Here is a 22,003-nt window from a genome sequence, read left to right on the forward strand (position 1 = left end):
GAGTTTAGACATGAACATCTTTCAGATGACCGAATTTTGCTTTTTAGGCAATGAAATAGCTCAGTCAAATCAAAACTAGTCGTATCAGAGCGATGTATCGAATGATCCAAGTGGCCTTGAATACCTGTAATTATTGCTTTTTTATATGAAAAAAAAAGATGCAGGTTGATTTTTTCCTTCGCCCCTGCAAGGAAGAGCAAGTAAAAAGCAGTATAATTAGTCTTTCAAATCTAACTATCTCTAAAAAATTGCGATAAGAATGACTCAGTGCAATTTAGAGGGAGAATGGTGGCAACCACAGTGCGAATTGACTGGAAAAAATTCAGACTCGATCGTGTGAACACAGTTTCTAATGTAAAAAGCACAATACCAGGTTTAAACACCCTTGCTTTTCGCAACGGCGAAAAAAAGTTTTCGCTGGTTTTTGTCAAAAAAATAAGACGATTAACCTTCAGAGTCTTCCTCCTTCGTTTTCTCAGATGTGATATGTATGAGTTGAACCAGTCCGTATCCTTCCGGAAGTCAGTTTCCATGTCTGGATCTGAGAAGTATCCAGGGTGCGTTTTTGTATTGGGCACAGTGGCCATGTAATGAGTGCTTGACGCTCCTGGTTTTGATAAGACCCCTGAAAATAGAGAAAATTTTCTATTAAGCGAAAAAAATATCTAGGCCTTAAACTAAGAAAAGCCATTTAAGGTTAATTTGAGATGCTGGAAAAAAAACGTTTTTTTTTTAAATCAAAGATGCAATAAAAAAATTGCCGTAGAACAATTTAAAATAATTAATAAATTTTTCTTCAAAAAATCTGATGAACCTTGTGTTAATTCCATCCTTCAAATTTGCCAGAAAAAAATAACTAGAAAAAGGTTGGCATCAAAACACAGTGTGCAAATTTGCTTCTAAAAGCACCTGTTAGAAGGAAAAGAATTCGGATTTATTTTAAATTGTCAAAAAATATTCTTTGAACATCTTGGAAAATCCTAGTTTCCTCAAGTTCACTTGGCTTAAATGATTTGAGTTAGGACCAGCAAAATAGGCGAGAATGTTGCAAAAGATAAGCGGAAATCTATTTGGCTAAAATTTAAATTTTTGAGGAGTTGCGGTGAAGTGGTTGCGTCTCCGCTACTCCATCGAAAAGTCATTCGAGGGATATTCGAGGCCTAGCATGATCTGTGCTCGTTGCTGGAAGGTGAGGCAATATTTACAACCAAGAAAAATAACCAAAAAATTTCCTATACATCTTAAACAGAGGAGCAACAGCGGTTTCCCATGAACAGCTGAACAACGCGTATGTTGCTTCCTTTACCTTGTGCATAATTTTTTTTCAGTGGGTAATCTTTCGTTTTAATTATATAAAATTAAGCCGTGCTCAAGGCCAGCTGACGAAAATACATTGCAAACCAAACACAAAACGTCAGTTCATACTGTGCATAAGCCATTGAAAATATTAAAGCGAAAGCAACAAAAGTTTACTTAAGAAAAAAACAAATGAGTTATACTTCAAAAGGCTCAATTTTAAACCTATCTGACCTTGCAATCACCAACGTATCTTGATTATGACAGAATTAGTGGCCAGCTAAAAATCAATCCCGAAATTTTTCAAGTCAGAAACTTGTAAACTTGAGCATTTATTAACCAATGAAATCTTTTCACTCTGCCCGTTCGCACGCAAAAAATGGAATTAAAAAACATTTGGGCGCTGCAGAACCTCTAAAAGCTGTGTGCTTTATGACGTTCCGAAATATTTTATCTTTTAAATTTAGCTGTTAGTACTTCATATTTCATCTCAATAGTTTGCTTACAGTTTACAGAATTTCCGATTTTGACCTCGAAGCAATCTGGTAAATTTTACTGGATACATCCGGCAACAAATTGCGAATACGTACTTTTTTGCAATTATAAAAGAACACATAAATCCGTATTTTTGATTTAAGACTTTACAGTTGCAGATGATTTTATCGATTCCGGTACAGCTTCAAAAATTACCTTTTTTCTATTTCGAGAGCTTAGCCGTAACTGTACCATGTTGTGCTGATCACACTTTTCTAAATTTTTATACGATCTTGCTGCTTTCATTAGACACAAAGCTGTGCTTCCCAAAAACTCGCGAAAAAAAACAACTGATCCTTATAAAAGAAGCCAATTAATGTAGAAAAAAAAACATTTTTTGATTTTAGAGTTAAGAATAAATTGCATAATCTTGAAGCTCTTCTGAAATCCAATTCTTCACAGACAAAAGTACTCAATCTCATTCATTCAACAGACTAATAGCTTTTTTTACAGGGCTTAGGATCTTTGGAAAATGTCACAAATAATTTCATTACTTAAAGCGAAAATTCACTCCGCAAATAATAGCTACAGAAATGGTAAAATTGAGCTCAAAAACTCAATAAAATCAGCAAATAAATCTTTAAAGAAATTGTTTCTTGGAAAGACAAAACAATTAAAGCGGAAAGATTTATACCGAAAATCTGCATATGAAGAGTCTAAGCGAGTCTAACCTCAAATATAAGCAGCTTTAATTGCGTTTCTTTCAGTCGGGTATATCTAAATCCTATTCAAAATTGCTAGAAAAAAAACAGAAACTTAACAATATGTCAAAATTTAAGACGGAAAATAGCAGGAAAACGAGTTACACAGGCAGTCTTTTCCAAAATAGGCGCCTTCCTTGGAGAGAAAACAGCCTAAAAGGGGCGTGATAAGGTTGAAAAGGTGCAAAACAAAATATCATGATATTATTTGCATTTTTTGTTCCGACTTTTGAAGAAAGTTCGGAACATTTATGCTTGGTGTGGTTTTTTCCACTTGTTAACTAAGCATTTTTGATGGATTTTTTTACACCATCTGAGAACTATTGTTATCCTAAGCTCAAATATAGAAAGATATTTTACCTGCGATCATTTCTTGTAAAAATACGGGCGTTTGAAAATAGCTAATTCTGCTAATTTGAGATAATTAAAGTGCGATATATTGCGTACTTATAACAAGCGTAAGAACCAAATTAAGGCAATCCAAATTAAATTGAGGGCAGCAATTTAATCTTTTTATACAATAAGAGACGCTAAACACACCCCTAATATTTTACATAGCCTGTTGGGGTCAAAATGAAGAAAAGTTGAAGGAAAAATTCTTCTATTTTCTCAATTATTTTGACAATTACTAAACCAAAAAAAAATTCAATTGGCCTTAAGTGCAGACGGAACAATCAGGGCTTTGCCTTGTTATACAGACAGTTTTGTTTATACAAGGCCTATTTAAATTATCCAGTCGAAAAATGAGCAAAGTTTGCATTTTAAAAGGCATTTTTGTCATGTTGAGTTGTTGAGAACCAAAGTCGCTTAGGTTTTTACAATAATTATTATGATGCAATCTATTTTGCGGTTTTTGAGACCAAATTTTTGCCCCAACAATGGGTCAAACAGGGCTTCTTTTGGTCAATCAAAAATTGCGCTAAATCCAGTGAATCAATATACAAAATGAGCCTCTCATACAGCCCAACCACGTTTCACATTGATGAAACTTCCATAAAAATGCGCAAAACGTATAAAAATTGTTTTCAAACAAAAATTGAAGTTTTTTATTGAAGATGACATTTTCGGCTATCAAACAAAAATTATATTCATTTATGCATATTTTCGGAGGTTACATTTTTCTAAGACTTTGTTGGGTTATATGAGAGGCTCACTTTGATTTATCACTTAGTTTTTGATTGACTAAAAGAAGCCAGAAGCACACATTTTTGTTGAAACATTTTGGCCCAGATTTTCGCAAAAAATATAGCATCATAATATTTCTGAAAAATTCTAAGCATGTTTAGTTTTCAACCTTTTTGTCTAATCTCAACCCAATTTGTGAGAGACGCGTTTGAATTTTCAAGTGTTGTTCATTTTGTCTGAGACAAGCGCTGTATCTAGCTTACATTTTTTTTCAATATCTATGTAATAAACTAAACTAAATAACAAAAACAGAACATTTTGAATTATCCGGAAAAATAAGAAAAAATGAAGTTTAAAACAAGTGTTTTGAGGGGAGGGTCCAGATTGGGAAAAAAATGACAGAACAAAAATTTTTCTTAAAATTCCACCAAAAATATTATGATATAATTCATTTTGCGAAATTCGGAACTAAAATGTTGCCCCAAAAAATGGTCATTTGGCTTTTTTCTTAGTTCTCAGCGCAATTAGGAAACTAAAATTAACACCAAAAATGGGTAATTTGGTCTCCTATTTTGTTGAAAGCTTTTGAAAATGGGTAATTTGGTTTCTTATTTTGTTGAAAGTTTTTGTAAAGAACTATGGTTTTTCTTTAATTTTCAGCGTAATCAAGAGTTATGCTGAAACTTCCATAATAATTGACAAAAAAGTTATATCAAAAGGAGTTTTTACACAGCGAGCGCAAAAAAAAATCTCTAAAAGTCTGTAAAACAAAATATTATTTTGCTTGATAGCCAAAAAATGTTATTTTCAATATACAAAACTCAACGTTTTTGCTTAAAAGAGTCTGTGAACGTTTCGCGCATGCTCTTATAGGGTTAATGTCTTGTTACTTTATGCCACGCTGTGTAAGAACCTCCTATTGAAATATTTTTCCAATCCAATAGTTTTGTAGTTTCAGCGCATTCTTGATTAACTAAGAATCAAAATGACCCACTTTTAAGGTAAAATTATAGTTCTGTTTGCAATAAAAAATGAATTATATTAAGTCTTCTAAAAATCGGAGCACTTTTTCTTTACAATTGCTGTCAAACCTTGCGACCCAAGTTGAGAAAACTTGTTTCATTTTTCAGCGTAACTGCTATATTCGGATTAACTGCTACGCTCGGAGCACTGCACACATAACTTTTAAACACAAATCACAAAGTCTGGTTTTTGGTTTGAAAACCTATATGACTTATGATTGTAGTCATCCAGAATAGGCAAAATAGTTTCTAAAATTTGAAGACTAAGAGTATTTATCATGAATTTAATTTTTCATAAAAGTTCATAAGTTTTTATTCATATCAAAACTGTAGACTATGGGGATAAATTATTCAAAACTAAAAACTTTTTTCCAAGAAAAACTTGTCAAAAGTTTTATATAAATGTTGATAAACATTCTCCATTGCGTGGCCTCTGATTAATTCGCAAGTTTGGGTGAATTATCGTTTATTCGCAAGATGAACACAATATCTCTAGAAAATTAGCCCCAAAACATCACTTTTTTCGAAACTTTGGCGTTGGAGTGATATAACTGCAAAGTCAAGCAAATTTAGTGGTCCATCCTCTTACAATTTGGTTCTGAAAAATAATTCAACGATGATTCAAACAAAAAATCACACTTCCTGAAAATTTTGTGTTTTTTTAGAGAACTTTGGCACTTTTTTTTGCAAAATTTACTGTTTATGTCTGAAGTTAGGGATTTTGTGGCCTTGTTTTAGTGCTCTTAGCCGTTTTTTGACCAGAACTGATAAAAAATTGATAGCTAATGAATGTAAAACAGGTTCAGTTTTTCGAAGCTCTTGAATTGTTGCAAACAAATTTGTTTTGCAATCAAAATAAAAAAATTTCTCACCTTCCGGTAATTAACTTTTTTTGGTCCGAAAATTGTCAAAGATTTGTCTTTTTTTCGTACATATGGTTAATGTGCAAGGAGTCTGTCAAAACCGTTAAGTTTGACTAAGGAAATAAGTTTCACAATTTCATTTAAGTTTCAAGAATTTTAACGATTAATTTATATAGATATTATGGAGAGAGAGAGAGAGAGAGAGATGTAGAAAGTAAGTCGTTAAAATTCTTGAAACATAGTTGGAACTTTGAAAATTATTTCCTTTAAAGAAATATATAATAGCTTCAGCACGGCGTTAGAACTGGAATTTAATCCCAACTTTATTCACGGTAGAAGAGTTTCAGTGCTGATTTAATCCAAACTTTACACTAGAAAAGTCATGTTTTGGCCTTTTTTTGTTCAATCAAGAGACTTAAAAAACTAAACTAAATTCAGAATTTTTTCGTAGCTCAGCACAACTTAAAGAGAAGTGCATTTTCCAAAAAATTAACAGAAAGTTACAAAAATATATATCAATAAATTTGATGTTTTTATTATTGAAAACCACAGTCGCTGACCATCAAATCAAAATATATTCAATCATAATAAATTTTTTCCTCTCTTGAAAGTGGTTGTACTAGAGTTGAATCCTACCTCAAAATCATTTGCTCATTCAGGCACCTGGTACGTTGGCGTAAAATTCGGTTGAATAAAAAGAACCAAATTTGAAGTCAAGAAAAAAAAGGCTGATATCTTGGGTCCAAATTTTATGAAATAAACATTACCTAATTGGAGTTTTCATCACGTTTTTTACTTGATATCAACTCTTTTCGATAAACATGCGTTTAAAACGCCATTTTCGTTCGTTTTTGTTTCCGGCTAAAATAAATTAGCACTATTTTGCCTCATCCGGTTCTCGCAGAAAATGAAAGAAAGTTTACTGAAATATTACGGAAACTTTACTTTCTTACAACACTCTAAGCGGCAATCTAAATCTATAACCTTTGTGTCATTCATCAAAATTTCCATTGAAGGTCTGATTATCCATAATGTTGTTTTTTATGAACTCATGCTGAAGAAAATTATCAATGTAAACGTTTTTAATGTTCTTCATTGTAATTATTAGGTTTTTATCGATGTCTTTCAATTATACATACTTATTACAGATTATTTTATGATTTTTGTCAGCGTTGACTTTGCTTTTGTATTGTTTTACGTTCTAAAACTGTATTTTTTATGGTCGTTTGAGACTAATAGGTGTCCAAGATTAATATGTTTTCCTAAACTCAGCATTTCGTAATTTTTGGAAGCCTCTTCACTACTTTTTATATGCTCGTGATAGATTTTGGCATCTTCTTAAACATTTTGTTCACTCAATTATTGAATTAGTAGATCGTTAATATGGAAAAAAAAACAAATAAGGGACCAAGAGCTGATGGTTGTGGTACTCCCCACGTTAATCCTTGGGCCGTTGATTTACTTTCACCTAGGCACGCGTACTTAACTCTATAACTTAAAGAAGAATCGAGTAAGAGATGAGTTGGACCTTTGATGATGATGTAATAAAAATCGGTTTATATTTAGAAACGAAAATATCCTGCTATTGACTTTTTAATTTTTTTTGTCAAATTCGCAGAAGAGGTATTGCAAAGGAGCTAATTTTGCAATTTTGAAACTATGATGAAATTAATTTAAATTTCTACATCTGTTTACTAAAAGGGATAAAGTTTCACAAATTGATGGGTCTTCATGATCGTTTGAAACTTTCGCTGGCAATTGGTTGATTGTTTTGTATATTTCAAGCTATTCGTTTCTTCTAAAACCATAGTTTGTTCAATTTGAAAATTGTAAGCAAAATGGTGGGCCTTGTATTTTTTCGGGCACCTATATTGACAAACGCTTCTTTGTTTACTTCAAAGGGCGTCGGTTTTTTTGTTTTGGCCTTTTATGTTGCTTATTAATTTCTTAGATGACTTCAATTTTTCAACCGATTGTTTATGGTTTTTGTTTTCAAAGAATTTTTTTTTGCTGAAACACAATTTTTTAAACCGTTTTCTTAGCTCATGACAGTTTTCGTTGTCTTCTTTTGTGCCAGTTCTTTTGTACTTAGAAAACGCTGTTTTTTGAGCTCAGACAAAAATATAATTAAGTGTTTTTTGTGCGTCTAAAATTCGATCTATTGTGTCGTTTCCATTTTTTTTTTTCGTTTTTATTGATACCACTTAGACCAAAATTAAAGGTGATCCCGTGATAATTACTGTTGAGTAAGAAAAAATATTTCGGAAAATGATTTTTTTTCAAGGATCTAGAAGAATAAAATCCAACCATGTTAACTTGAACATCTGCGTATATAATCATAAATTTTTTATTTTTTACTTTGAACTTCGCCCAGTTTATGAAGTGTTTAAGTCTTGTTTTTTGTCATACTGGATAAATATAGAAATTGCAGCTATTTCAATGTACAAAATAGGCGTGCGTCGGTGGTGAAGCTTTATGAGGAATAGTCGTCAGCTCCGCTTTCAAAGCCTAATTAAATGTAACCACGTGGGACAATCGTTGAAAGTTCACTCAGATTTCATCATCATTATCAATCATTTGAACACTAAAAATGTCGCTTTCTCCTGCGCTTTTATATCCCATTTAGGAATAGGAAGAGTTCAATTTAAAATCGAAAATCGAATTGATCTTCAAAATGAACTCTAACGGTTAAAAAAATTTTCATCACAATCATGCTTGAGATGTAGTGCTGATTTAAATGAGCAGGACACAATGAACAACATTGAAAAGTTCAAATGCGTTTTTTCAATTTAAGTTCAAATTATATCAAAAACGAAGATAACAAATTAGCGTGGTGCAATTTTTTTTCCGAAATTTTTAACCAGATTTCACTTCAAAAATTGGTATTTTTGACATTTTTATTAATCAAAAATTACGCTGAAACTACCGACCTAATTCATGAGAAAGTAATATCAGTAGAAGCCGACTTATACAGCCGACTTATCAGTAGAAGCCGACTTACACAGCTCAACAAAATCTACAAGGGTCAAATCTCCAAAAATTTGTATAAGATAGTATAAAAAACTGTCATTTTTGCACGGTCCCTAGATAGACTATGTTAAGATCTTCCACCCCAGCCTTTAATTCGCATTAAATTTGCTAAGTGATGCATGCAAAATGCTCGGTTCTGATTGACCAAAAAAACTTAAAACCAAATCAACAACCCCCCTCTACGGCTTTCGGAGGAGCATGATAACTTGGCCCATTTTTACATTATAAAAGCAAAAAACCTTTGCTTGAAAACAAATTTCAAACGTTTTGCACAATCTTTGATAAATTTTCCTTCTCGATTTTTGTTGAATAAAATTTGATTGCAAACTCCGGAAAACAATGCACCATAATAAATCTGGTGGAATTATAAGCAAATTTTGCTCTCATCGCATTTTGTATAAGCTCAACTCTATTTTAGAGAAACGAGTTTAAAGTTTCAAATTTTGTTTGTTCATAACAACAGGATCTTACAGGAAATGAAACAGGATCTTACAGGTAAATCAACAGGTAATGAAAAACCAAAAGTTGTAAATGTGTCAATGAACTCAAGAAAACCGGAAAAACGACCAATTTTATTTTTGACGCATATAGCCGTAAAAGTTTTCGAACTTTTGCATCTCTTCGACACGATACGAAATCGTCGCATGATTGACATTTTTGATATAACTTACCAAATTCGAAAACCATTTGATCAAAATAGATAAAGATTTTATTCACCAGATTTTGTGTCCTGGATTAAGATTAAGATTTTATTTACTTCGTTCAGCTCCACTGGGAAACTTTCCTAGCTCGAATCGATCAACCAATACTTTTTCGAAATTTAGGTATTTGCTGTTTTCAGAAATATTTTTATTTATTTGATAGCGGATGTCCGAGGGGAAAAATACTTATAATAGTTTAAACGATGGAATCACTTGATTGGCCCCTTAGACTATGAAAACCCCTAGCAGACCTTAAAGATTAAGCACTTAAATGGTCTGTGAACTTTCTTAAGCAAATGGGCCGCAGCATTTGAGGACCCTAATGACTCAACTAGTATCAATTTCCTTTGCAACTGTTACATTGAGTTCGCACAATTCTCTCTTGCAAGGGCTGGAAGTTAAAACTGCTTTTCATAATTCAGTATTCGAAAATCTTTCGGACAGGCAAAAGGACGCTGATTGATTGAAATTTATCGGGCATTCGTTTATTTTATCATGTGACAACCCTGATTGAAATATAAAAAACTAAATTTGACTTACCATTAGTTATTGTCTTCGCCATGCTTGTACAGCTGAATTTTACCGCCAGTAATTTAAAAGCTTCATATATTTTATTCGCAGATAATGGCTGGCTTTATGTTTCTTCGGTACTCATACGCGAACTCTTTTATAAAAACACGTATAATGCATCGTGCTATTTTGCATCACTTGATAACTTTTCTTTGTTCACTACAAATTAAGCTGTTTTGGTTAATGAAGATAAAAAGAGCAGACCATATAGACTTGTCAATTATTTTTTTTTCTACTATGCATTAAAATATAAACCAGGTTAAGTTCTAAGTCTAGTTCAGTTCAATTTATTCAAAGTTCCTTTGCGGTTTTTGTGTTATGGCATCCCAAGTATAGTGACTTCACAATGTCACTATCAGATGATGTCATCATATACTACTGGGATGACCTCACACACCTCAGTAGTGGTCCTCGAGGTGGTAGTGGTCTGTGACGTATCGCTTCTCTGGTTCGAACATCCACTTGTAGTCTTGGTAGAGATCAGGGTTCTCTTTCTTCCACTGTTCAAAGTATGAGTCATACTCTTTCATTTTCCCCTTGGCCCACTCGCGCTGTTCCTGTCATTAAAATAACCATAGAAAGTTCAAAAAATTTACGTGTTATCATACATTGAGATTCGAGCTTCGCGCCAGCCCCACCTTAATGAAAATATGCAACTCTAACAGTCAGTTCTAAATCATATTTTGAAAGCAAAGAAAAACCCAGGGCGCTGCCATTTCCTCGCCATCCATAATCACTTGGAAAAAATGCTGTTCATTTCGTTTAGCTGTTATGAAACTTGGATCCAGGGTTATTAATCTTGTCGTTGTTGTAAGCTCAGATCTTGTGATTATTTGGCCCACTTAGACCAGTGTTGTTTGCTAGTTTTATTGTACTGTGTGCGTTGCTACTTGGTTGGTATCATTTTATGTATCATGTTTATTTTCGGCACTCTGACTCAGCAAAAGAACGAAAACAAGGAGACGCCCACATTTGATCTTCACACAACACTGCAACCCCATGATTCACCATCGAAATTCCTTCAGCGCATGGAGGGGCATTAAAAAGACGCATTTCAAAAAAATATGCCAGCAAACGGAAATCGTTTGTCAAATGACGATCTCTCAGGCTGGGCTCTTTTGAAATAAATGATTAATTATATAAGTAAGAGTGCTTTGGTATGAGAACATTTTTTTATCATTCCAGGGTAATCGATTATGTGTTATTTGTATTTTCTCCAGTCTTACAATGAGTCTCTGCTGGCGTTTGGCAAAGTAGTCAGGGAACTGAGCCTTCTCCATGTCACTCCACCCCTCCAAGTGTTCCTCCCTGGGGTAGTGGTCGTACCTGTCCCAACACACTCCTCCGGGCGAGTCGGGGAACTTGTACACAAAGTCCACGTGCAGACGTTTCAGCTCCTACAACCCACATCAAGTCACTCCATGATCAATATTTCTTTGAAATTTTTGTTTACAAATTCCAGCAATACAAAAAATCGAGACAAACGCATGATAGAAAGATGAGGAAACATAGATGATTTCATATAGAACAATGCTCAGACTTCGAAATTTTGAACATCCGATTGGATCGAACATTTCTCTTGTATTTGCTACTTCATACTTAGGCATGACACTGAGCTACTTTTTCATGTCTATTTACGGTGTCAGGACAAAAGATACCATACCAAAAGCTCCCTATTTACATATACTTAACAGAACTTTTGGCACAACTAACCAGTGTTCTTTAAGGACTCAATTTTATTGGTAGTACAAGCAATGACCTGGCCTTTTTATTTTTTGCACAATTTTTCTCAAACGCATCAAAACACATTTAAAAAATTGAATGCGTTGCTCAAACTATGAATGGCGGACGCATCCCATTTCAACCATCAGCTTCGAACATTTTCATTTTACATTTCATATAGAGATTTACGAGTACGCACAGAAAAACTAGAAGACCCAAAACCACGCACAAAATCATCTGCGATTGCAATTGCATTAATGAATAAAAGCGCTCAGAAAATTGAACATCTATTTTGATGCTTTGAGAATTCAGCGTTTTTTAAAAGAAGCGTTTACTCATAAACAATACCTTCTGAGGTATTAATTACTCATTAAAAAACTAGCTAAATAGCCATTTATGGCCCCGTGCTTAAACTCGTAAATCAATTTCACTTAACTTTACTAAAAAAAGATTTTGAGCCTTGAGAGAACACGACTGCTCGTATCAGAGCAAACCCCTGAATATTTCGACTGCCTTTTAAGCTCTATGGAGCTGTGCTTGCTTTAAAAAGCTTGATTAAATTTTCAAACAAAAAAACCTACTCTGAGCACAAATACTCCGTCACTGTCGGCGAAAGTCGGAACAAAAAGTACAAATTTAACTACTCTTGCATAGTATTAGTTTTTGATTGGAGGGTGATCTGAAAAATCGGAATATGTCGCGTTGCACCGTGACTGATTTTCCGCTAAGCGATGACGAAAAATGGGATACTCAAAAAGTGAAGAATACATGTACCAGTTATACAAGTAAAAGATGGCTGGAGTAAGATGTTACACAATCGAAAATGATTAATTGTTCATGAAAAAAGGTCTTAACATTAACCTCAATTTATATGTTCCAGAAACTTTCAGTAACATCGATTATGGGGAGACTTAACTGAAAATGAACCAAATTATTCAAAAAATGCACGTGCTCCATTCTAACATAATAGAAATGAGCTGCAAAATGAAAAAATTGAAGTAGCGTACATCCATTTTCCACCCCTTTTTTGCCATTTCTAAAAAAATTTGAACGAACTTTTAAAAACCAAATGGCCCGTATTCAAGTGCACGTGTAAGTGTAATTTACGGTTTTGCGACTACAATTTCAAGCAGACAACCATATACACAACTCTATGGAATCGGAAACGTTTTCAAGGAAAAGCCAGGGTTAAAAACATGAACTGATTCGAGAACGAGAATTTATGGTCTGAGAACTGATATCAACAATTCACGATAATGACATTAAGTCAAACGCCTTCTCAGGCGGGAGAAATTCGTTGTATACAGTTGTCACTGTTATATGACAAGCATATATAAACGGAGCTGAGAAGATCCATAATCTTGCTCAGCTAAAATTAGCGCTATTTAAAAGGAAAACAGGGAAATCAGGGACAATCATAAAAAACTTCGAACCTTCCAAAATCAGTTAGTGACCACTACATAATAAAAGAAGCTAACTTTAATTATTTTGTAAACCGAATTGAACCTCTATAAAAGTAACAAAATAAATACTTCAAAACGTATTAAATTTCAGAAGTAATTTCAATATTGAAACTGCTTACTTCCGACTTAGTCGATGAACTTTGATGCCTGAGTCATACAACACAACCATTTTGCTTCTGTTAGATGCATAGAATTGCCGACAAAATCACCTACGCCGATTCATTACAAACCTATTGATCTGCTCCAATTTTGGAATATTGATTTGCTAAATAACTATGAATTGGTTTTCAGCAATTCTAAATGAATCGCATGGCATTGGGACAACAGATCTAATGGTTTCACCCTTCCCACGCACCTGTTCGGCAAACTCCACCAATCGGCTAACTTCTCTTTCGTCTTTGATGTCCTTATTGACATCGAACTGATGCCTGAGGAGAGTCCTCCAAATAAGGAAGTTGGGTCTGGTGGTAAGACTCTGCTGTGCTTCCTTCATTCTATACAGGCGCTTATATAGTCTGCAGATTCTCTCCCTGTGGCTCACTGCCTGTACTGGATAGGAGGGAGCGTGTGCTATCGTTGGCACTGCAAACTTCTTCGCATAGTGACTCAGTGCCATCACAACATGCTAATATAAAATAACACATAATTAAAGAAGAGAATTAAAAAACTAAATCGATTTCAAGAAAAAAAAATGCACATCAATTAAATATTTTACACAGAGGCAACCACTTGCGAGCCAATACAAGAAAGCCCCCTCGTCTAAAAATAATCGAAAAGGTAAAAAAAAACTAGATCTATCAAAATGAATTACTCTAATTATGAAAAAAAAACATGCCAAGAAAATAGAATGTGAAATCAACATCTGATGAAAATGACCAGCGGTAACAAAGCTGAAAACAAACACCAGAGTAGAAGCCTTTTAAGCCGAAATAATTCAAAAAGACCTAAAAAATTATGAAACGTTTTTCAGTCCCTCTCATCTCAAAACACACACGGGACGCACACTCAACTTTTTTCGCTAATCAAACGACCCAATATGAGGCCACTAAAAAGATATAAGTAAACAATATCGGAAAATTGTAGTAACAAGATAAATGTTAAATAAGCCGACGGAATTAAAGGCGGCAGCCAATACTGAAACTCAACCGAAAAACTTCGGCCAAACAAAATTGATAAAAAACCATGTACTGCCCATATAGTATCCACGATTGTCAAATATGAACTGTCAAAGTGGTTTATACATTTCGGAAACTAAACCGAGAGGTTAATCGACAACAATAAACTCGAAAAACTATCAGCCAAAAAATACACATATCGAAGTTCTATAATTATACATGCAACTAGATCTCTCAAAATGTCAAAGATAGATGAAAAAAAAGCCCGAACAAAAGAATGCAAAATTAGCATCGAAAAAAACTTACCAAGCAGTAACAATGTCGAAAATATTGTTGAATTCATTTTTATACTGTTCTCTTTCGTTTGCTTAATCGTCATGACCAGTTTGTGCAATGTATATTGTTTGGTTTATATTTCAGACAGTGTTGTGCCTTTTGTATGTTGAGTCAGATATACAATTAATTTTTACATGGTAGCAGAATGTCTAAAACGATCTTTCCTCCTCCTGAATTTTCTGGTAAAAGTTATGAAGCTTGGTGTCGTGAACTCAAGCTTTGGCGAATTTTGACTGATCTGGACAAGAAAAAACAGGCGCCAGCTATCGCATTGTCCCTGAAAGGGAAGTATCGCGAAGTGGCGATGTCCTTGACAGATGATGAAATGACTGCAGAATCGGGGTTCGACAATTTATTGTCAAAACTTGACCAGAAATTCAAAAAAGACAAGGTTGATCTGGCGTATGAAGCCTACAACAACTTTGAACGCTACCGTAGATCTCAGAGTACAAGTATTGTGGAATTCGTCAACGAGTTCGAATCAAGGTACGATGAAATGGCGAAGTATGATATGAAGTACCCCGAAAAGGTTAAGGGGTGTAAGCTTTTAGATATGGCATCACTTGAACTGCGCGAAAAGCAGATGGTGCTCACCGCTGCCAGAGATCTTACTTTTGAAGAAATTGAAAAAGCTCTTCGACGTATTTTTGGCTCCAATCAGAGTATAAGTGATTCAAATTTTGACGAACTTGTCCCTTCGCAACCTTCGAGCTCTACTGAAGCTTTCATGAGTAATCGCTACTCCAAGTTCCAGAAGCGCAAAACAACCGATTCAAAACCATATAAAAAGAATCCAATTGACCGAAGTGGTAATATAACGAAGTGTCGTAATTGTGAATCTGTTTATCATTATGTAGCAGATTGTCCGGTACCCTTTGAGAACAAGCGCCAGAAGGCAACTGAGTCGCACTTTGTTTCGAGTGAAAAAAGTGGACCTAAAAGTTGTGAAGATTCTGATGTCCAGGAATCACTAATTTCTATTGCATTAATAGCAGGAGGGGTATTGCTGCAACAATCTCGGAATTGCGCTATTCTGGACACCGCGTGCACGGGAACAGTTTGTGGGCAACTCTGGTGGGAAGTGTTTTACGACAGCATTCCCGAAAATCTCAAAAAAATGGTTAAGTATGAGACAAAAATTATGTTCGGCAATATGGAGAGTCAAAAAGCAATTATGCAAATTACTTTCCCAGCCCGAATTGGGTCTAAACTTTGTACCATCACATCTGACGTAGTTTTGAGCGAATTGCCATTATTACTGAGTAAACAGGCCATGAAAAAAGCTGGAATGAAGTTGAATTTATCCGAGGATAAAGTTATTGTGTTCGGTGAAACAATACCACTCTCCTGCACATCATCCGGTCATTATTTACTGCAGCTGTCAGATAATAAAGTCAATGAAGTTTTCTTGGCAAGACCGAATGGTGATCTCGATAAGAAGTCTTTGTGGAAGCTTCATATTCAGTTTGGACACTGTTCGAAGTTGAACTTGGAAAAGCTGCTGAAAAATGGAAATTACAAATTCGCTAAAGAAAATTAGATGAGATCTACACTCACTGTGAAACTTGCATTACGAACTCCAAACCTGTTATCAAGCCGATAACTTGTGTACCTATTTCTTGTTCTCCGAATGAAGTTGTTGCAATTGATCTTCATCAACTCGGTCCCAAAAGCTGGTATGTTCATCTCATCTGCACATTCAGTCGGTTTAGCGTTGCTTCTAAAGTTTCGTCAAAAAAACCACAAGAAATTATCGGCGTTGTCATGAAAAAGTGGTTTTCTGTTTTTGGAGCACCATCGCGTGGATTTATAACTGACAACGGAGGCGAGTTTTTCAACTCACACTTCAGCAGTCTCGCTGAAAAATTAGGCATCGAGTTGATAACAACTCCCGCATATTCACCCCAGAGTAACGGAATCGTTGAGCGACACAATCGCACACTCACTGAGATGTTCTGTAAGTTTTGTCACTCATTCCCCGATCTTGACCAAGAAACCATGTTAGCTTTTGCTTGCCATGCTAAAAACAATCTATACAGTAACAATGGTTTCACGCCGTCTCAGATAATGATTGGTCGAACAACCATTTCTCCGTCAGTGCTGGACTGCAAACCACCGTTCCTAAATGAAGAGGTTATGTCCGATTTTGTCGCGAGAAACTTACTCTCGTTAGCAGCGATTCGGAAATCTTTCATAGAATCAGAGAACTCCGAACGTATTCGACGAGCATTAAGGCACAACATTAGAGAGAGGAATACCTTTGAAGTGGGAGAGTCAGTTTACTATTTGAGACGCGGAAAACTTGGTTGGCATGGGCCGGCAAAAATTATTGGGCGAGATGGTAAACTAGTCGTTCTACGCAATGGTTCTTATGTTAATCGCGTTCATGAAACCGATTTAAAGTTATCACCGTTGGATGACTGGTTGAAATGTGGTTGCATCGATGAAACGACAGAAAGTGCAGTTTGTAACGAAAAAGTTGATTCCGGGGTCGAAAACAGTGAAACTTTGCCCGCTGAAGAAGTTGATGACGTTTCATGGGCTTTGCGAGAAGTTGAAAGCGCGGTAGATGACGCCGTTACCAGTGAAAATTGCGCTAACGAAGTAATCAGCTCACATGAAGTGATCAAACCAATTCACGAGCAAGTTCACTCCAAAAAAGCGTTATTACCAAAAGTTGGTCAGACAATACGCTTGAGCAACTCTCATGCTGATATTTGCGATAAAACCTTCATTGGCGAAGTTTTATCTAGAGCTGGTAAAGCCAACGGGAAAAATAAAGGTTTTTTCAATGTTAAATGGAGTTATCCGGATGATGTTGCTGGTCAGTCAGGATGCATAGATTTGTTATCGGAAGAAAATGATTGGAATATTGTCTCAGAACCCGAAGTGTCTGCTTTTCTGAGTAGTACTGACGATTTTGTGGTTGCTAAATTGAATGAGTTGCAGTCATGGAAGGATAACAATGTCTTCGAAGTTGTTTCCGCGAGTGGCCAGGATGTGATGGGCACAAGATGGGTCCTCACGATGAAAAAAGATGCCTCTGGAAAACAAGTTCCGAAAACCAGGCTTGTAGTCAAAGGTTTTTGTGAAACTCTAGATACTTTCGAAAAAGACTCACCTGTAGTTTCTAGAGAGGCTATGAAAATGTGCCTGGCGCTAGCCGCAATGTTGGGTTGGCCAGTCCTTGCCATGGATGTCAAGACAGCTTTTTTGCAGGGAAAGCATCTTACGAGAGAGATATGCGTTAAACCTCCTTCTGAAAGTGGTACCCCTAATGGTACTGTTTGGCGCTTAAAAAAACTAGTTTATGGGTTGCAGGACGCATCTAGACACTGGTATTTGAGAGTTTCTGAGGAATTAGTTTCCCTTGGTGCTACCAAGTGCAAACTGGAACCCTCTATTTTTATTTGGAACACTAACGAGATGCGTGGTCTGGTATGCGTTTATGTTGATGATTTTCTCTACTCAGGTACTGATGGCTTTGTTGAATTCATCACCTGTGCTTTGAAGTCCAAATTCATTATTGGTTCAGAGAACAAAATGCCGATGACTTTCACTGGTATTGAGCTGAAAGATAGCGGAAATTCTCTTGAGATGAGTCAAACAGATTACGCACATAGCATAAATGAATTACCCATGGAAGGTGCCTCAGATGCCTGCTTGAACGCACATGATGCGACTCTTTTTCGTGGAGCTATGAGGAAACTCCAATGGCTAGCAGGTCAGACGAGACCTGATCTAGCGTTTTCTGCAAATTCTATATCTATATCTTCCGTGTCGCCCACTTACCATGATGTTCATATAGCGAACAAAGCGATAAGACAGGCTAAAAGTTGCTCGAATCACTCGCTTAAGTTCCCTAAAAATGCTGTTTATGATAAAATTCTGGTTTATTCTGATGCCAGTTTCCAAAATCTACCCAACGGCGGCTGACAAGGAGGCTACGTTATCTTGCTTTTCGATTCTGCGAGTAAGAAGGCAGTTTGTTTGTACTGGTCGTCGCGCAAAGTTCGTCGTGTTGCCCGGAGTACCCTTGGAGCAGAAACACTGGCTTTACAAGATGGTCTCGACTGTGCAGTATTCTTCCAAAAGCTCGGGAAGCAAATTACAGACCAGTATTTGAAGATTATTGCTATAACGAACAATTATTCCCTCTACTCTGCCTTACTTTCGGGAAAATCTAAAGAAGAAAAGCGACTCAGAATTGAAATAAGCGCTATCAAAGAACTATGCGATTCAGGGGATTTGGAGAAAATATTTTGGGTTTCGACAAATGAGCAAATTGCTGACTGCCTGACGAAAAAAACTGGAAATTCGGAGTCCCTTTGGAGAGTTTTGCGATCGAATTATGTTGATTTATCAAAAAAATCCATGAAAAATGGTGAATTCGCGAATGTGTGAATAACTGCTTTGATCTTAACAGTTCTACTTAAATAACTTTCAATCAATGTGTTACGTTTTGATGTGCACACTTAATGTAAACACTCATCTGTCAATCAGTTATTCAGCCACGTGCATTTCGTTACATGACGCTTTTTAGTACATTGCCTCAACTTGCGCTTGTTTGCTCAAGCAGCGTTTGCATAACACGCCCACTCAGCTTTACGCATAAACGCGTACTCGCTATCATCAATCCTCCAACAAAGAATTCATGGGAGATTGTTGAATTCATTTTTATACTGTTCTCTTTCGTTTGCTTAATCGTCATGACCAGTTTGTGCAATGTATATTGTTTGGTTTATGTTTCAGACAGTGTTGTGCCTTTTGTATGTTGAGTCAGATATACAATTAATTTTTACAAATATCTGAGCAGAAACCCTTCAAGCTGAAAAAAAAAGTTTCCAGAAAGTTCGAAACTAATAAAAAATTTTAAGTTCCCCTCTCCCTCAAAACCCACGCACGCACACAGAAAACTTTTTGCTCATCAAACAGCGCAAAAAGAGGTCACTACGGCGATTAAAAACTAGGCCGAAACCTACTAAGCCGAAAAAGAAAAACTGAAATCCAAAAAATTTGAAAGTGATTAAAAATTTCAAGTTCACCTCTCTCTCAAAACACACACACACATAGAAAACTTCAAACGGCGCAATATGAGTCCACTTAAGCAATATAAAGTACGTCCAAAAACAAAGCCGAAAAAAGGACGAAAACAAAAATCCAAAAAAAAATTCAAAACAAAAATAAGCCAGTTTGAAACAAATAAAAAATTTTGTTTAGCATTCCCTAAAAACACACACACGCACGCAAAAAACATTTTACTAATTAAACGACTCAATAAAGATCACTTAGCCTATATATCATAGACCGAAACTTATTAAGCGGGAAAAAAGGACAAAAAATACAAAAAGCAAATTTCGTTTCGAAAAGCTGAGATATTTAAAACACTAAGAAACTCAACATGCTTATTATTCGGAACACATAGTAAGAGGATTTGATTTGCAATGAGGACAAAGAGGTGAAGGATTCCAAGAGTGAGTCGTACGCCTTAAGTTATGTATTTACGGGAAAAGTCCAGTACACGATTACATTACCCTTGCTTATCGCAAGGGTAAAAAAAAAACCGAAAATACCAAGTCGCTGCCTTTCGTGTCTTCATTATTGTTGTTGTTTTTGTTCAAGGCTATGGTCTTTGTATCTCTTCAACCGTTTCTCTGAAGAACAGGATGACGAAAAACTAAAATATCCAACAGACAGTTGAAAGAGTAAGCGAATTATAGAAAACCGAAAAAAAAGGACTTTTTGTACAAATACAACAGGACTAAAAAAAACTACTCACCCACTTAAACTTAACTCAGACACTTGCGAAAACCGGATCAATGAGTATTTTTATACTGAGCTGGGAAATCGTTTTTTTCGGGGAAGTCAAAAACTAAGCGCAACCCCGAATTATCGTTCTGTCCGATTAATCGATTATAATTGAAGAAATTCGCAATCAATGTAAAGCACCAAAATAAAAATTTATTTGAATTGAAGTTTAAATTTCATTTGATTGGCACAAGTTAAAATAAAGCAACAACCATTTTTACTGCAAAACTCAATCAGAAAATATCAAAGCTTTGGGATTTGCAAGGTGTTCCATGCACATCTTAGAGTGCTCGTCGAATCTGGGATAGTCTTGCGTGAACAGTTTTTTCAAAACTGGAAAAGATTCATACAATTGTTCTAGCGCCTCAATGTGACTTGCAAACACAGCGTCCACTTCTGTTATTTTAGACCCGAATAGAAATCCGACTCCATTTTTCTCGTTTTGCTCCAATTTAGATGAAACGGCTATACACAGGGTAGTCAATTCGCTCAAAATTCGTTCTTTGCCCAAATCATTAGCAGGATAGCCCAGTACTTTCAGATTACTTTTTATTTCCCATCTTTTCATAAAGGGAAGCACAAAACTAAGAGGTTTCCAGTGGAATGAAAAATGTCCTGGTTTCGTTCGGGATTCGAACTCATTTTCTAAGCACCAGCAGAAGAATTTTTCGGCGGAGTGAAAAGTCGAATCGATATACACTAAGAATGTAATAATTTCAGCCTGTTCAAGCTGGGCTAATTTTGAACTAGGCAAATAGCCCATTAACCTCACGTACTGCAGAATTGTTTCAAACCCAGTAGCCATTTTGTCTCCGCTTCTAACAACTGGCCACAGTTTATCCGGTCCTAAAAATTCTGCATTTATAGCTCTCTCTATTTTGAAGTTCAAATTGCACAGCTTGAATATTGAAATCACTGATAGACTTCTGGCTAGGTAATCGGCAGTTAATTGGCTGTTTGTCGGTAAGTAGAGAACTATATCGTCTGGCCATGGCAGTGGATCTTCTGGACTCGAATCTCCATCAACACTTTTAGTTCTGGAGGTCAGAGCTGCAATTCTAGCTAACTGGAACGAACTGCACAGCGTCATTACCAACTGGAAAATGATAGCATAATCAACTTGAGGTTTCGAACACAGAGGCGAAGCTGCACTTCGCAAACCTAAGCGGGAAAACGGCAAAGACATTGACGTCCGCGCATCCGAGCCATAGTCGCTTGAAAACAAGCAAACACAAGTCACCACTAATGCCGATAGAACAGAGGCTTGGAGCAGCCTCACTTCGTGTAGAAGGACGGTTTTTTTGTCCGGGAGTCAGGGTGAGCCAAGGCACTTTTATTTGCGAAATTTGTTGGGAAAAGTGAAATGTTATATAACACTAGGCTCATTTGTGTTTAAACTACTAATTATCAATTTCTCAATACTTAATTCAGTAAATTGAGGCGTTTTTGAAACAATCGCTATGTCCAGTTTTGAAAATTAGAGTGCTGAGTGTAAAAATTAGTCTGCTTTTGTTTACAAAGTTGTAGAACGGGCCGAACTGTAGCAAGCTTTTGCGAAAAATTTTGCCATTCGAACAAAGAAAAAGTAAGTTTCAGAACAATCTAATAGGCTACATAAGCAATCTTTTTACCACAAAAACGCCCCGCTGTGTCTACCACAGCCAAAATTTGTTCATATAAGGCAAATATTTGATGCTAGTTTTGACGCTAACAATTT

General features: G+C 35.7%; 3 protein-coding genes across 3 annotated transcripts in view; all 3 read right to left on the reverse strand.

The window, feature by feature from the left end:
• Window positions 1-9,955, reverse strand: part of LOC134844455 (uncharacterized) — a 114,234-nt gene extending 104,279 nt beyond the window's left edge. Inside the window, exons 1-2 of the mRNA XM_063861152.1 lie at window positions 9,813-9,955; window positions 450-625 (exon numbers count right to left, since the gene is read on the reverse strand). Of these exons, the coding sequence (XP_063717222.1) occupies window positions 450-625; window positions 9,813-9,834 (198 nt within the window). The 5' untranslated portion in view covers window positions 9,835-9,955. The remainder of the gene's footprint in view (window positions 1-449; window positions 626-9,812) is intronic.
• A 90-nt stretch (window positions 9,956-10,045) lies between these two features.
• On the reverse strand, window positions 10,046-13,657 carry LOC134844285 (NADH dehydrogenase [ubiquinone] 1 beta subcomplex subunit 9-like). The gene is made up of 3 exons (XM_063860889.1): window positions 13,383-13,657; window positions 11,069-11,239; window positions 10,046-10,399 (listed from the first exon to the last, which is right to left on the reverse strand). Exons 1-3 carry the CDS (start codon window positions 13,641-13,643, stop codon window positions 10,241-10,243), a joined length of 591 nt encoding a protein of 196 aa, XP_063716959.1. The 5' UTR covers window positions 13,644-13,657; the 3' UTR covers window positions 10,046-10,240.
• Window positions 13,658-20,515: 6,858 nt separating this feature from the next.
• Window positions 20,516-21,376, reverse strand: LOC134844886 (metaxin-2-like). The gene has a single exon (XM_063861707.1). It carries the CDS (start codon window positions 21,374-21,376, stop codon window positions 20,516-20,518), a length of 861 nt encoding a protein of 286 aa, XP_063717777.1.
• Between the last annotated feature and the right edge of the window lie 627 nt (window positions 21,377-22,003).

Source organism: Symsagittifera roscoffensis, chromosome 4, assembly GCF_963678635.1.
Source record: "Symsagittifera roscoffensis chromosome 4, txSymRosc1.1, whole genome shotgun sequence".
NCBI classification, from domain to species: domain Eukaryota; kingdom Metazoa; phylum Xenacoelomorpha; order Acoela; family Convolutidae; genus Symsagittifera; species Symsagittifera roscoffensis.